Source organism: Cricetulus griseus (genome assembly GCF_003668045.3).
Source record: "Cricetulus griseus strain 17A/GY chromosome 1 unlocalized genomic scaffold, alternate assembly CriGri-PICRH-1.0 chr1_1, whole genome shotgun sequence".
Lineage (NCBI taxonomy): Eukaryota > Metazoa > Chordata > Mammalia > Rodentia > Cricetidae > Cricetulus > Cricetulus griseus.
Window position 1 is genome coordinate 269,860,069 of NW_023276807.1, and position 16,468 is coordinate 269,876,536.

Genomic DNA, 16,468 nt, shown 5'->3' on the forward strand with positions numbered 1-16,468 from the left:
ACTTCCTGATCCTCTGGTTCTTGCAATCTTTCTGTCCCTTCTTCCCCAGTGATCCCGAGCCATGGGTGCAGGAGTTATATTGTAGATTTATATCTTGGCGTCAGATTTAATTTTATTTACAAGTTGATTCCTTTGGCTAGTAAACCTCAAAGATATCTGAGACTTATATAAATGTCACTAGGCAAAATTAAATGCAATCTGAAGTTAAATAGTTGAGTTTGAATCCAAGATCATTTTAAATTTACTTTAAGATCATCAAGCCACTTAATATCTGGTAAAGCGAAGTTACCAGAAATTCTATGCCTAGTATTTCCAAACAAGGTTAAATTATTCAGTTAAAAAGACTCACTTGGGTCTTGGTGGGACTGACCTTGGATTTCTTATCTCCATACACCCACAACTCTGCCATTTTAAAAATCTGGATAGTATAAAATTTGAGACATGTAACAGAACTTGAATCTTAAAGTCATTGGATTTTGCTATTGTTGAAATACTTTGTTATGATATGCAGTGTGAGGTGGCACCTTGGCCGATCACATGGTGGGGACAAACAGGCAGAAATTACATGGGAAGGAAGTTGTTTGGGGGAAAGAAAGAGGGGGTAGAGAAGAGAGAAATGGAGAAAGAGAGGTGGGAGACAGAGAGAGTGAGAGAGAGAGAGAGAGAGAGAGAGAGAGAGAGAGAGAGAGAGAGAGAGAGATCTGTCTGTCTTTCTCCTCAGAGAAATAGTGGAAAGAGAATGGGAGTGGGCAGAACTTGTCTCTTAAAGGGACTTTTACGCCCACACACAGAGAGTCAGGGTACTGCCTGCCATGCACACAGGGGTGAAACATTTCCCAGGTCCCCAAGGGGTGGGGTCAGGTTTGCCTGGGTGATAACATTTTTTGTATGTCTTCTACATCATATAATTACCAGGAAAGCTAATAATATTCCATTTGTAGTCTAGTTTGGCTCAGTTGAACATCTTTCTAATTTAAACTATACTGCCCTGGTGTGTTTGGCAAATGTAACCCCCTGAGCTGCATCTTTATCAGTGCTATATAAATAATATTTATTATAAAATTCTTGTGAAATGGGAAGCACTTCCACATTAGGCACAAAGCAGCAGTCACCTCGTCTACTCTGGGCTTCACTGGATCAGCAATGGCTCCTACAGAGGGCAGAAGCCATGCTACACATCTCCTGTTTCCTTGCCGACCTTTCAGGGCACATTCTTGCACTGTTGCATCATCTTTCTATCGTGTTGAAAGACAAGAGTGTTTTGGAAAATGGTAATGGACAATGCAAGGGCTTGGGCTGCATTGCCCACAGCAATTTCAAGAAATTGTCTCTCTGGAATTGAAGGGACTGGTTAAGATTCTGAAGTTCCTTTAGCACATTCCAAAACCATTTGATTCAGCACTGATGAGGATCTGCACTGGAAATAGTAGAATATAGGAAGAGACATAGTGTAAAAGAAAATACTTCATCAATTATTTCTAAAAATCAGAATAAAAGCAACTAATCTTCAAACTATTTATCTTTCATCGTTATAACTGAGTATTCAAAGGGTTTCTGTCTCATTTATCTTGGCCCAGTAGAACAAGAGCCAGGCTTCCCTGAGAAGAGTTTCTTGTCATGATAGGATGACAAGGAGAGAGCTCTCTTGAGCTAAGGCAGACACGACTATATCCAAGTTCTGTAACTTAGAACCAGTATCATCTTTGAAGACGTCTTGTCTTCTCAAATTCTTAGCTTGTTAAATACTAAACACACACACACACACACACACACACACACACACACACAAAATGAGTGTGCGTTCACCTCTGAGTCAACAGCACTGTGGACCCTGAGTGTTAGTCTATGAAAAAATGGCATCCAGGCATTTAAGTTTATTTAAATAAGAAAAATCATTCCAAATGTATGACAAAACTAGAAAAGAATTTTCCCCAGATAATGAAAAAGTACTTTGCATAAGTGGTGCAGGTCAGCAAGTAACTTGAGTACAGTATTTCTGTTAATTAAACACCAGCCTCCCATACTTTCTCTTTTCCTTGTACACCTCTGGGCTCTCCTCCTTGGGAATTACTAATTTCTTATTTCCATTTGTCTGGCTTGCTTTGTGGTTTCTTTCTATCATCTTCTTTGGCACTGGGCTCCTTCACACGTAAAACGTAATTTAGTTTTTGTCTTCTTCTCTCTTCACCATTTAACAAGCAATGATAAAATTCCCTGGCCAAAGGCATTTTTTTGAGTTTGTAACAGTGACATATCTTAGAGTTTGCCCAGATGTGATGCCCTCAAGCTGCAGCAAGAGTTGGAGACAAGTACCGTGATAATAAAGGGGATGCACAGTGATTCTCCAACGTTTCCTATTTTTCCCAATTTTTCAAAGATAGAGTTAGACCTTGCTGTTTATCTCTAAATATATAATATCCATAGCGGCTTGATTGCAGAGATTGGAAGGCATATATGATACAGTGGCAACTAAGTCATTACTCAACAGATTCTCTGCTGTCTAAATATCTACCATGTATTTCCATGTATCACTCAATTATTCATATATCATCTATCTGTAATCTATTTACCATCTGTTTATTTACTACATATCTGTCACATCTAGATTTCTGTCATGTAACTATTTATCATTACCAATCCCCTGTCTATAGCATCTCTGCACCCATTACGCATCTCTCATCTGTCTTCTATCTCTCCATCATCTATCATCTATCTATCTATCCTCTGTCTATCATCTACCATATATGCACATGTGTCCACATCAAATTGTCTGCTTACTTTATTGTCAAGCTTCTTCAAAGAGCACATACTAAAATGGATTAAGCTCATATGGTTGTGTCTTCTCCATCTGGGTGCCAAGCAGGGTGCCACACTGCACAATAGTCCTTCCCCTAGGGGCATGGCAGGCCACGTTCTGACCACTTGGCAGCATGCCAGGCATTTTACCGGGGTTCCTGGATTCTTCCAAGAGCAATGTGTGTCCTCAGGAAAAGTCTGAGTTAATATGATTGTCCCGGTATTTCTAGAACAAGCCTCTATAAATGAAGCAAGGACTGGGCTGGCACTGACTTGGGCTCAAACTGTCTTCTGGGGAAAGGCAATGGGAAACACGGGGTGTCAGAAACGGAAGACAGCTCCGAGGATTTGAGTGTACCCTGTTATTCTGCAATGTCTTTTCTGTGGCTTCTCCCACAAACGGACCTCCGGCCTCTTCTTAAGCACTTCAGGTGACAAGGGTGTGATGGGCAGTTCACCCTTTCCCTCCTTAGTTTATAATCTGAGTAGCGATGTCATGAGAATAGATGAAGAATAATCGGTTTTGGGTCTTGCCATTTTGGGTCCCATGACCTTTATGTGTTTCCTTCTCTAGCAGTGCCATGTACAGTTGAAAAGTTTGCTGTAAGGCACAGATAAAAGTTAAATGGTGAAACCCTTTCCACTTCAGATGGGTGGTATTTTTTTAGACGTTCGATGTTTACACTAAATGTAACATATTAAAGCCACGTGTACTTTATTAGAGACTATCTGCTGAGTGAATGAATGAGTGAATGAATGAGTGAATGAATGAGTGAATGAATGATTCGCACCCCCCACCCACCCCTGTTGACACTCAATGGGGTGGGAAACTCTCCATAAACATAGCATTTGCACTCGGTCACAGAATCAGGGTAGGAATACAATGGCATACATTTTGTCAGTGCAAATTCAGGCCAGTGATCCCCTGTGAGCTTTTGGCAGTGGTGCCCATCCGCTTGGCATTGCTATGGATACCAGAGATTCAGAACGACAGCGTGAGTATTGTCGGCCACTGACCTCCTCCTCTAATCTCTTCCAGGAACTTCTACTACATCACAATGTTGCGGGACCCAGTGTCACGTTACCTGAGTGAATGGAAACACGTCCAGAGAGGGGCCACATGGAAAACCTCTCTCCACATGTGTGACGGAAGGAGCCCCACCCCAGATGAGCTGCCTACCTGCTACCCAGGCGATGACTGGTCTGGGGTCAGCTTGCGGGAGTTCATGGATTGCAGCTACAACTTGGCCAACAACCGACAGGTGCGCATGCTGGCTGACCTCAGCCTGGTGGGCTGCTACAACTTGACTTTCATGAACGAGAGCGAGCGCAGCGCCATTCTGCTGCAGAGCGCTAAGAACAACCTGAAGAACATGGCCTTTTTCGGGCTCACCGAGTTCCAGAGGAAGACACAGTTTCTCTTCGAGAGGACATTCAACCTGAAGTTCATTTCCCCTTTCACACAATTCAACATCACTCGGGCTTCCAACGTGGACATCAATGAGGGAGCCCGTCAGCACATCGAGGAGTTGAACTTCCTGGACGTGCAGCTCTATGAATATGCAAAAGATCTCTTCCAGCAACGCTACCACCACACCAAACAGCTGGAGCACCAGAGGGACCGCCAAAGGCGGCGTGAGGAGCGAAGGCTGCAGCGAGAACACAGAGCACATCGGTGGCCCAAAGAGGACGGGGCCACGGAGGGGACTGTCACGGAGGACTACAACAGCCAGGTGGTTAGGTGGTGACCCTCCGCCTGCTGCTTTTTCATGATGGGGAGACAGGCAGGTGCCTTGTCCTTCTGTTGGACTGCGTTGAAGAAGCTGGGTCCTGCTGAGGACCTCTGGCTGTATGTGACTTAATTCGGATGTCTGCTTCCTCTTCTTCGTCTTCATTTTTCAGTCCAACTGGAAAATTTCCATCTTGGTTTTGGTTTTTTTTGTGTTTTTTTTTTGTTTTTTCCTTTTCTAGACAATTTCTGATCACTGATATAAGTGGGGTGGAAATCATACCCAACAGACCATTTTAGAGGGTCAGAAGAGAGGCCTCAGAAAGGAGACATTGTGTAGGATGTTTGCAACGCACAATGGGTCAGTTTGGGAATCTGGAGCCCACAGAAGTACACGGGAAACCAAACATGGTGTGGGTTCTATGATGACTGCACCACATAGCATACTGTTCTGTTTAGAAAAGGAGAGAAGGGCCCTCAGCCCTTAGATGACCCTTCTCTCTCAGTGTTGAACTGGGGAAATGGCTCAAATGTGGTTTAAATCATGAATCACATTGTTTGTCCCTGCAGATGTTTTTAAACAAAATTGCTCTAAGGTTGACAGTAGCTAGAGACTCCTAGCCTGCAATCTCTGACATCAGAGCCCTAAGCCACAGGTCTTTTAGGGGACATGGAGTGAGCATGAAGAAATAAACACTGCTGGGATATTTTGGGGAGCAGACTTATTTAGTAACGACTAAGGAGATTGCCGCTTATCAGTGTTAATCCTCCAGGTAAGGAATACATTTAAAAAAAAAAAAAAAGTCAAGAGAGTGAGAGCAAAGAAACAGGAGAAAAACCTCCATTTCTAAACCAGCTTTAGAGCCTTAGTTGTCACGTTAAAAGAATGTCAGACCCTTGCCCTTGTGGAGAGGGCACCTTTTCAGCCAGATTAGAAGTTCTGCTATCACAAAAAGAAAAGATGTTTTCAAAAATCTTGAATTACAGAACAGGAGCTGAACCAATGAGGACACAATACATTCAGGAGATGCATCATAGCATCCATTTATATCAGAAGTTCAGAGGGATGCTGCACCTGGCATTTCCAGTTTCTTTAAACCTCTGTTCTTCCCACACGGTTATTACCTGTTCTGTGACTACAACCAGAAGACAAAGCTACAGTGTACAAAACTGGACCAAAAATATGCCGCATTGCCCTAGGTTCCTTGGTTTTTGACCTTTCTAAGCCACAACAAGTCACTTCTGTGGAAAGGAATGGGAAGGAGTGGAGCAGAAAGCCTTTGCCTCACACTCAGTTGGAAGATCAGAGTGGGTAGAAAGGCTTACAACACGTTGATAAGAGATCAATCCTTCCAAGCAGCCAAAGGCTTGAGACCCTGAAATCAGGCTGGAAAGCCTATTTCACTGACGTCCTGCATGCTTGATGTTTAAGCCAGCTTTACATAAGCTGCTTCTCAGCCTTCAGGCTGTCCTCTCTGGGGTTGAAAGGTCATGGTCTCCCAGTGTTTACAAAGTGTCTGGTGCAAGGGAGCCTAGCATCTTTTGTAGACTCCAGTGGAGAAATGGTTTTGACCCTTCTCTCACTGTGGTTGGTGTATAGTGCACTGTAGGAAATGACATCATTGGAGGCCTTCCTGTGTCATGCATGTTCTAAGAGAAGCCCCACGCTAGACCTTGAATACATCTGGCTTAACAGGGTGGATGTTTCCTGTTAATGTTTTATCATTATGAAGCCCCCAGATGAGATGGGGTTCCCTTGGGGATTGAAAGGTAGACCTAGCTGGCTATATTCTATTCACCCAATGCTGCCCATGTGGGGTAAACCTTCCTGCCAGGCACACGAGAAGCCAGATGTTATCACTTTGCTCCTGGCCCACAGAGGTGGCATGAAGTGATAAGGGTCCTGAGCCCTTCTCCTTGAGGGTGAGTCTCCCCTCATCACTGTCTCTCTCATGAGCTGAGAGATGGATGACTTCTTTAGCAACCATAATTTTGAGTTATACGCAGAAGTAAACTGATAGTGGACAATTGGCTATGGCTTTTTAGTTGTTAGAGATGAGGCCTCTCAAATATCCCTGTGTATCTTTATGATGATTGGCTCCAGAGGAGGGAGGGGTAAGAGGAGAAGGACAGGAATGGATGAGAAGAACACTTTCAGTTTTCAAGAACTGATGCCCTGCCAGGAACCTGAAAAGTGTGCCTCAGCCATCAGCTGTGATGTACACGTCCGTATATGCAACACACACACACACACACACACACACACACACCCCTCAGTATTTTCTCAAATGGAAAATCAAAACAGGCTACAAAGCACCACACTGATTCTTTTCAACTCACATTGTATTTTCGGTGAGGGGTCCTTGGAGGCAGCCATGCTACCTCCACATCATACTGTTCCTCTGGAAAGTCAGAGTGCGTATCAAAAGGCCTCTGCCACCTCACTGCTGAGTGTAGGATGTGTGGCCCTCCCTCCTCTTGAGAGCAGACAACAGGATGATGTGAGGAGAAATCATCTCTGTGTTGGCCTCAGGCCAGGACTAAGTGAATTGGAAAGACTAGCATGGCTTCCTCACTCGTACAGTTCCATTTGGAAGCATCTCAGTTGTCATATCCCCAGGGTCTTGCTTGATGGAAATGGAGAGGTGGGATATAGTGCATTCTCTGAAAATTGACTGCACAAGCTCCCTGCTGGGTGATGCTGAAGGAAGAGATGCCAGTGTCAGGCACAGGAAACTATGAATGGATGGGAACCCATCAGCCTTAGGGTCTCAAACCACAGCAACTCCAACTACATAGACAGAGGAGAGAGGATACCTACTTAATTCCACTTCTTGTGGACTTCGCCAACTCCCAGACAGGTGTTTTCTCCCTTCTCTAGGCGGTACCAGCACAAGACAGTGGACTGGAGTATATGTGGTGTGTGTGTGTGTGTGTGTGTGTGTGTGTGTGTGTGTGTGTGTGTGTATCTATATATGTCTCTGTGTATCTGTGTGTCTGTTTGTCTATACGTGTCTGTGTATGTCTATAATATGTCTGTGAATGTCTGTGTGTGTCTCTATTCACATTCTGCAGGGTGCATGTGCCTACATATGTACATATTGTGGGGTTCTATATGTGTGGTTCATCTGTCTGCCTGTCTCTCTGTGTGTTCACATTTTGTAGTGGTGTATATGTGTGTACAAGCGTGCTATGTGACACACATTCTGTTCATATTTCGGTATGGCCTAAGACAGACACATTTTTTGTCTCCTTCCAGCTTCCTGGAAGCCTAATCTTGATATTGGAGAAAACAACTGATAACCTTATCAATCAATGTAGACAACACATAAGGAAAATTATGAGTTACTGAAAAATATAAAGATGAGTTTCTATCAAAAACCTAATAAAAATTTGAACAGAAAATCTTCATTTGATCAAACCATTAACACAATGCTTTTAAAAGTCTGGATGGAGAGGGGACTAATCCTCTCTTATTGCTATTTCATTCTAAGACATAATGTCTGCCTCCTGGCCCAGGGTGCCTGCTACAGCTGCAGTGATCTTATTTTCACTTAAGGCAGTGGAGCGGGATTATAGGGAATTGCAGATACTGCTTGCAGTCGTGTCCCAATGGCTGCAATCTAGACACTGTCCACATCCATTTGCAGAGAAGACTAGAAAATATCTTTATTATTTCTAAGTGCCAGGTATCTTCATAAGTGGGGTGGAGCGCTATTGTTAAGGAATGATGTAAAGTTAATACCGATAGAAAACTATAGGTCCCAATACAAAAGGAAGGAAATGGGAAAAAGAATACCAAGTCCTTTCCAATGTCATTTATTTTCTCATCAGTTTTACAAAGGATGAGACTAAAGTTTACTCTGTCGGCATTTAATGCTTTTCAGAACATTTTGGGTGATACCTTACTTGGCCTGCCTTATATTCTTATGCACCAACCAGCATTTCTGTTCTCTTCCTACATTTGATCGTTTGGAATGAAGATTCAGAGATCCTGGAAGACCACACCCCTCCCAGTCCCCGGTTCTCATTCATTTGCAGGGAACTTGTTCAGAGCCCATGGTCTTTCAGCCTTGGAGCTTTTCCTACTCCTCACGCTGCTGCTTGGCATTAGTATTGGAACTGGGAATTACACAAATGTGAAATCTAAATCTTTATTGATTTCTGTCTTCCTTCAGCTTGTTGTGAAGCTTCAGTGACCTAGAAAATGCCATGGACAGGTCCAGTAGACTCTCAGTTCTTCTCCCATGGTGAAGGAGCCTCTTACTTGAATGAAAGGCTCAGGTAGAGAGAGGTACAAGGGAGTCCAAGGAAAGCTCATGAACTCAGGGGATACACTCAAACACCTTTATCTGGATGCGGACCCTATTCCACCCTCAAACTACCCGACATGGAGACTGGGGGGCTAGGCTTACTACTCCAGTGGGACAGGCAACATTCAAGAAAGTCAGAATCAGCAGATGCCCGTTAGAAAAGCTTAAGGGGTGATCGATAGGACCTCTGCTCATAAAATGCCTCCCTCTCTCTGCTTTTCCTCCAGGTCACTGATAGCTTATCAGCACCATGTTGCTATAGTTCTTATATATTTTATTTGGTAGTCACTGAGTTCCTTTGCCCATTGCTGGATGGTGAAATGCTTTAAGCTGTAATAAGCAAGCAACTTCACCCACTCTATCCAGTTTCTTCCCAGACATATCATCTGGCTGAGAAGAGGTTCAAAGTGGGATCACACCAACACACAATGTGGCAGCAATAGAAGAAATTAGGGGTCAGAGGGACAGACACCCCAGAGAAAGATGATGGGTAATTATGTGCAGTCAATAGTGGAATACAGAAAGATGCTGAGGACATGGCTTTTGTTCTTAGGATAAAAGGTAGCCCAGAAACACGTGACTTAACTCTTCTAGCCACTCAGAAAAGCACAAGAGGGGGTGCACCCACAAGGCAGAATCCAGTCCTCAGGTCGACTTGGGGTCTGAAGGCTGACTAGGGTGGAAGAGTTGGATTAAACAGAGAGCTGTGTTCAGCACAGGTGAGAATACTCTGATGTGATCCCAGCTGTGACTCTGGGTTTTCCTTTTCCATCATATGTGCCTCTGCTGGTCACCAGAGCCCCATCTGAAAAGCTGCAGGCTGGGTGGTGGGCTGGACGAGGCTGACAACGCTCCCCAGTCAGCTCTGTTCTGTGTGAATTCTCTGAACGAGACCTCCTGGGCAAGTAGGGGCATTCTCAGTTTTGTCACCTCTCAGATAGGATGGCCACAGACCCACCTTCACAGTCTGTTGACAGGCCTGACCTCCCCTGCAGATGTGCTGAGAATCCTGAGGACTGGCCTGTTGTAAACAGGGAAATGCTTGAAAGCCTCTCCACTTCCAGGCAAGGACTCCGGTAGCGTGATGGAACACTGGAATGATGAATGATAAATCTGCAGAAACCGACTCGTAGGTGTTTCTGGAGCCTGTCTTCTTCGATCTCCACAGGACACACTGCAACTGTCCTTCAGCAAACTGAGGGTGGCTCTCTGAGATCTATCTTCTGCTTCACTGTGGGAACTCATGAAAGGCCAGAGATCAGGGCTAAAAACCCTCAGCTCTTGTTGGGATAACAATGTCCTGACAAGCAGTTTTATGTGACGTAGCCATGGTCGCACATCTTCCATCTCTTTCTCATGCTTTGTTTGAATCATATGACCAGCATTTTTCGTCCAGGAGTACTTTCTGGATTTTGCTTGCATTCTGTTATTCTTCCTATTTTTTAATGTATCAAATTCAATGTTAGAAAAATTTAAATCTTTATCTGGTGCCCCATTCTGGATGTAAGATAGTTATTCAATAGATGCAAAATATTTCTTCTAGGAGGTGTTTCTTCTTTTGTTTCTGTGCAGTATGTATGAACTTGGTTATTAGGAGACTATTGTGGCATTACCAACCTTTATTGCTATTTAAAAATGATAGTTTGTAGAACTGAGGACCCCCATTGAAGTGAAGCACAATTTAGTGAATAAGTTAACATATTAAACTGTTGTGATGTCAAGAATAATTGTTTTTCTGGTGGTTTTTTTTTTTTTTTGTCAGATATTGATACAAAATGAAAACACTTACTGAAATACTTCAAAGGATTTATGGAAATCAAATCCACTGGATCAGTTCAGTCAAACTCAGGAAATTCACGCTATGGACAAATGTAATTACTGAAGGTGAAACTGTAAAAGCCATGAAAGACAATGAATATGAGGACTGAAACCATTTAGATTCTGTGAGGTCAGGGAACTTTTCACAGGTTCTCAAACACTTCAACTTCTAAAACTACACTTCTTATATCTCTCCCTCTCCACCTAGCTTTAGTACCTTAAAGTTGAATTGGCCACAAAAGTGTGGAATACCTCCTGGTGGGAGGGAGAGATGAGGTAAAGATTAGAGAAAACGACTGTAGTGGGAAGGAAACAATTGTGGCATAAAAGGACCTGAATCCCATCAAAGAAAAAGGGAAGGAAAGAAAGAAAGGAAAAGAAAAGCAAGAGCCAGAGCAGAAGAAAAACACAAGAATAGAGAATAAAGTGGTTCTCCTCACTCTTTGAATCTGTAATGTGGCTGAGACTTAAAAGAAAATAACTAGCTGTTACAATGTAACAAGTATTGAAATTCCAGGGTAGCAAAGTTCCCTTATCTACAAACATCTAGAGTAACACAATTGTTGTTTCCCTTTTTTTTTTTTTTTCAAGGAAGTGGAAACTACAGATTCCTAACTTGCTTATGGGTGAGAATTTTTTAGCCATTAGAAAATGCCTTTGACCAAATCCCCTCTAGTGGGAATCAAAAAAAGGGAAACTTGACTTTCTAACAATCCAAAAGAACCACAAAATTTGCTCCAGAAAACAGTGGTGACTAAACACACATGATCTCATGCCTTCTGGACACAGTATCATACAGTAGTTGGCATACATACACGACACAGAGATATACACAGAGATACATACATATATACTCCTCTCTCTCTCCCTCCCTCCCTCCCTCCCTCTCTCTCTCTCTCTCTCTCTCTCTCTCTCTCTCTCTCTCTCTCTCTCCCCACCCCCCCTTCACACACACACTGGGATTTTACAATCTTTTAAGAAAAACGTAATCTAAGAGAAAAATTAGTGTTTATGTCCTCCATAGATTAGTTTCCACCACAATCCCTTTATCCCAGAAGCAGTGGCTGGAGATTCTAAACAGATGGAGATTACACAGACACCTTACTCTTACTGTAGATTTTTGGTGACTTACTTCCACCTTGAACTTTTAATTGCTGTTGACTGTGATTCTTGAGACAGGATCTGGCTGTGTATCCCTAGGCTTGTTGAACTCTAGGCAATCTTCCCACCTTGACCTTTGAACTGCTGGGATTTATAGCAACACACAACAGCACCTAGTTCATTTTTTCCACTTAAATAAAGCATTAGACATATTTTTTTTGGCATTTCAAAGCTGTCAGTACCATTATTTGCGTTTGGGGCCATTATATTTCATATATTCCACTATATTCCATAGTTTTTAGTTACTCATGGTTAATGGTACTCACAAATATTAAATCATGTAGAGTGGGCCTGACGATTGAGACACCTAACATGATGTCAACCTGACTGAGCAACAATGAGAAGGGCATTCTCTGGATGTGTTTGTGAGGTGTTTTTGAAGAGGATTAACTAAAACCAGGCCCACCCTGAATGTGCACATCAGCATCTCATTGGCTTAGGTCAAGGATGAAGGCAAAGTAGAAGAGGAGAGAGGCAGCTGGGTAATGGCTTACCGTGCTGTCTCTGCATCTCAGTCCACCCGGGTGTGCACAAGTCTCTTTATACAGGTGAGAGCCACACCAGAGGCCAGGACGAAGTCACTGGCCAAAGTAAATCCTTCCTCCTTTAAGTTGCTACTTTTGTCAGGGCAATGAGAAACGGGACTAATACAGCCAAGTGACAATGGAAAGATAGTATACATGCCATGGGTACACTATTTCCCAGGCAAGATGACACAGGTGCAAGATTTCACCACACTGCTCAGAATGGCACACAGTTAGTTACATCTAATGAAGTGTTTGTTTTTGGAATTTTCCATCCAATGTTTTTCACTAAGTCAATGTGTGTTTGACTATTTCATGAAAGTATGTAATACATTCTGGATATCCTCACAACCCATGCCCCATTTGCCCCTCTCCTCCATATCAACCCTCTTCCCTCTCCCAGTAAGTCCCTTTTTCATATTCATGACTTTTTGCTTGTTTTATGACCCACTGAATTTTAGCAAGAGTCATATGTATATGTATATGTCATATACATATGTATAAGTCTTATGTATAAGCAGGGCCTTAGATTGCACATTGGTGCCTTGTGGGCCCGCTAGTGAACATGCAATGAAAGACAATGGCTGTCTTTCCCCCAGAGTCACCCAGTAGCCAGTAGTTCAGACTCATAATGCCCTCCCTGGTGCAATCTAACTGCTGAAGCCCAGTAGAAACTTCCTCAGTTCCTGTGAGATCATGACTTCTACAGCTACGCCATGACCCCAAAATAGCATTTCCCAGCCCCTTCTTTTCTTGTCTTCTAGATCGTAGCTACTTTTCAACCCCTTTTATAGAATTAGAGAGGGTGAAATAAATAGTTGTTTGGGGCTGAACACTCAATCACTTCTCAGAAACTTGAGCAGCTATGTGTTTTTACATTCACTGTTGTTCGTTACAAAGAGGCACTTCTCTGATTAAGACAGAAAATAGCATTCATCCATGGGTATAAATGTAACTATTGAGAAGGCAGTTTGGTGCTGTTTCAATTTAGCTGAACAATAGTAGTAAGTTTCCTCTAGGGCCCACTTCTCATGAATAATTTTTTGACTGGGTTTACAGTAGTAGGCATGTAGCCAGGCATGGTGGCACACGCCTTTAATCCCAGGACTTGGGAGTCAGAGGCAGGTGGATCTGTGAGTTCATGGCCAGCCTAGTCTACAAAGCAAGTTCCAGGATAGCCAGGGCTATTACACAGAGAAACTCTGTTTGGAAAACAAACAAACAACAATAACAAAAAAGCAGTAAGCATAGACTACCTTTTTGTGGAAGGGGCCACAAATTTAATCAGAGAGACTGGCCACCCCATGACCATTACCGTACCAGGATGATGCCATTGGGAAATCTTGCCTGGTAAGTTGGCCTGGTACTTTGTAGGGTTCACAGCAAGGTAGGGCTAATGATACCTTTTCTCTTCCATTAGCCTGCATCAAACCTTATGTACCATGAAAGATTCGCAGCACGGAAGTTCCCAGCTTGGTTCCCACTTGATTCCCACAGATGTAGTGTGTACTGGGGTGTAAAGGTCTAAGCAGGGATGAGGGCATGCAAGAAACAAGAGGAAGTGGATAGGAAAGCCAAACAAAGACTACACAAAGAAGCCCAACAGAAATCTAGTACTTTTTAAGTCAATTTAAAAACACAAATGTAAATGAAAAAAAAAGAAAACAACAGAAAACAAACACAAAATAGACGGGAGATAAACAGCATGACTGGATATTCCTGGCCCTGGAATCCATGATCATAAAACAAAATGCAGAGACCAGGGAACAATGCCTCCTTGTGAGGTTTTGGTCAGAGACACTCCAGAGGCTCTTCCATTCCTCATGCTTGCCCACTGGTGCTGGACTGTTTACAACTCTGAAGGCATTGGGACCTGGGAGCATGGAGCCTAAGAATGAGGTGGTCTAAAGTCTCATTCATTAGCCAAGTTTATTCAAAGGCTCAGAAAATTTATACCCTGAGGGTTAAGAAAGGTCACCTGAGTAAAGTTCTCCTGAGTTCAAGCTGCACACAATCACAAGGACAAACTGCACATGCTAAAAGCATGTTCTTCCACAGAGGCATCTAAACAAATAACAGTAGCCAGCTGTAGTCAATAATCTGAAGCAAACTCACTCCTTCTGTTACCCCTAGGAGAGGCGCAAAAGCACGTTCCAAGAGCAATTCCACTTTTTGTTTTGTTTTTAAAGAAACTGAGTTCACAAGACTCTTCTTTTCTTGGAATTTTCTCGCAAACACTCAGAATTCCACTCACACAACCCCATTCTTGGACAGTGTTCAGACTCTGGACTATATAATTATGTTACCATGGAATATAATATAGTGATAAGGGGGCTTATTGTGGTGCCAAAAATAAAGTGAAGAAATGCTGAATTTATTGAAAAATATGTCAGTATAATTATATAAAGTATAAATTATGTAGAATTGATAAAAACAAAATAATTCAATATAATTTATCTTATAAATAATGTCAATTTTGTGGTGACTTTAGAAAATTTGGAAAATACAAGGTATTTAGAAACCACAGATTGTGGAGTCTAAGATTGTTTTATCTACATCCTTCCAGATTTTTATGCAGTAGCAATTAAAGTAATTTTTTAAACAATATATGTCTTAGAAAATTGGCATCATATAATTCATGCAGTGGAAATGCATATATTAACATCTTAGCCATGATATGAAATATAATTTTAATAGATGCATGTAATTGTACCATTCTTATCTTTTAGTAACTGTCAATTCTAATTTTCCAGGAATGAAAGTGTCAGTGAAATGAACATAGCATGTCTATACTTGCAGAGCATCTATATGTTTTTTGCTGTTGTTAAGTAGTCCCGGCTGGCCTAGAACTCACTATACAGCACAAGAAGATCTCATACTCCCAATAATACTCCTGTCTCAGATGTGCAAGCATTGCAATTGCAGGCACCCATCACCATGTTGAACATACCCATATTTTATGCCTTCCACAGAAAGACAGTAGGAGGCTTTGGCAGCATGGTTTTTTGTTTTTTTGTTTTGTTTTGTTTTTTTTAAAGAAAAAAAACAACTTGTAAAGAAAACATTCAACATTGTCAAAATAAAAATATTTGTGAGGGAAAAAAAGATCCACCCTTAAATCAAAGAAAATAATATGTATCACTCTAGAGTCTTCCACCTGGCCCAGGATTGATGGAGTCATCCATTATTTGCAAGCTTGTTATTGGCTGGTGGTTCCCAGTAAGTCTCTATCAAAGCCCTGTCCTCAGCCAGAGAGACACTTCCCCACACAACCATCACACTTAGGGGAGTACTACTGAAGGGCCCAGACCCTCACCCAGGCCCCTGCTTTGGCAGCCGTGACAAGCTGCAGAAAAGATCCAGCAAGATGTAGACCCCTGACTCAGTACCATGTGCTGAGCCCCTGATCTTGCTGTAATCACTAGGAAGCAACTGCCATATACCCTGCATATGGCAGGAACCAATCAGAAGTTAACTGGCGGCTTTGGAAGTGAGGTAGGTAGCAATGACCCTGGGATGGCCTCCAGGCATAACAACCTTTCTGCAGCGGCAGCTGACCAATCAACTCAGGACATGTTCCCCCAGCACAGAGGTGCCAGTCCTGATACAGTTCCTATGCAACTAGCAGACTCCCAGAAACCGCCCTTGCTCTACCCCTACTGCTGCTCAGGGTCCCTCCTACTCCACCCGCTGTGTCAGCCGGATGGACAGAGGATCCTAGTTAATTAAAAAGACTCTTTGCGTTTGCATCAGATCTGGTCTCTTAGTGGTTTGGGGGGTTGAGTCTCAGCCCAACACAGGCCACACTGGAAATGTTTCCCTGAAAGCAGAAGGCAGGTCTTTTTTTTTTTTTTTTTTTTTTTTTAATCAGAAATGTTTAAAGGAGCGAACTGATAACTGTGTTAAGAGCATGCTGGTCCCCCTGCCTCTTCGCAGTGCTTTCTCCTGCCTCCTCGGACCCCCAGCAGTCTTTTCCCGACTCTGCAGACTCTGCAGTACAATGGCTTGGCTTCCACAGTCTCCGCCCGGGTTGTCTTTGTTCTAGAGCTTAGAGATGAACCTTCCTGTCTTTTGGAATCAGCTGTGTTTTGAGATGTTATTTTCACATTTTTATCCTAAGCGTCTCT

The 16,468-nt window shown here is 42.8% G+C and overlaps 1 protein-coding gene across 1 annotated transcript in view; it reads left to right on the forward strand.

The window, feature by feature from the left end:
* The window catches only part of Hs6st3 (heparan sulfate 6-O-sulfotransferase 3), a 726,575-nt gene extending 716,013 nt beyond the window's left edge, over positions 1 to 10,562 (forward strand). Inside the window, 1 exon segment of the mRNA XM_027393921.2 lies at positions 3,836 to 10,562. Within this exon segment, the coding sequence (XP_027249722.2) occupies positions 3,836 to 4,544 (709 nt within the window). The 3' untranslated portion in view covers positions 4,545 to 10,562.
* Positions 10,563 to 16,468: the final 5,906 nt, after the last annotated feature.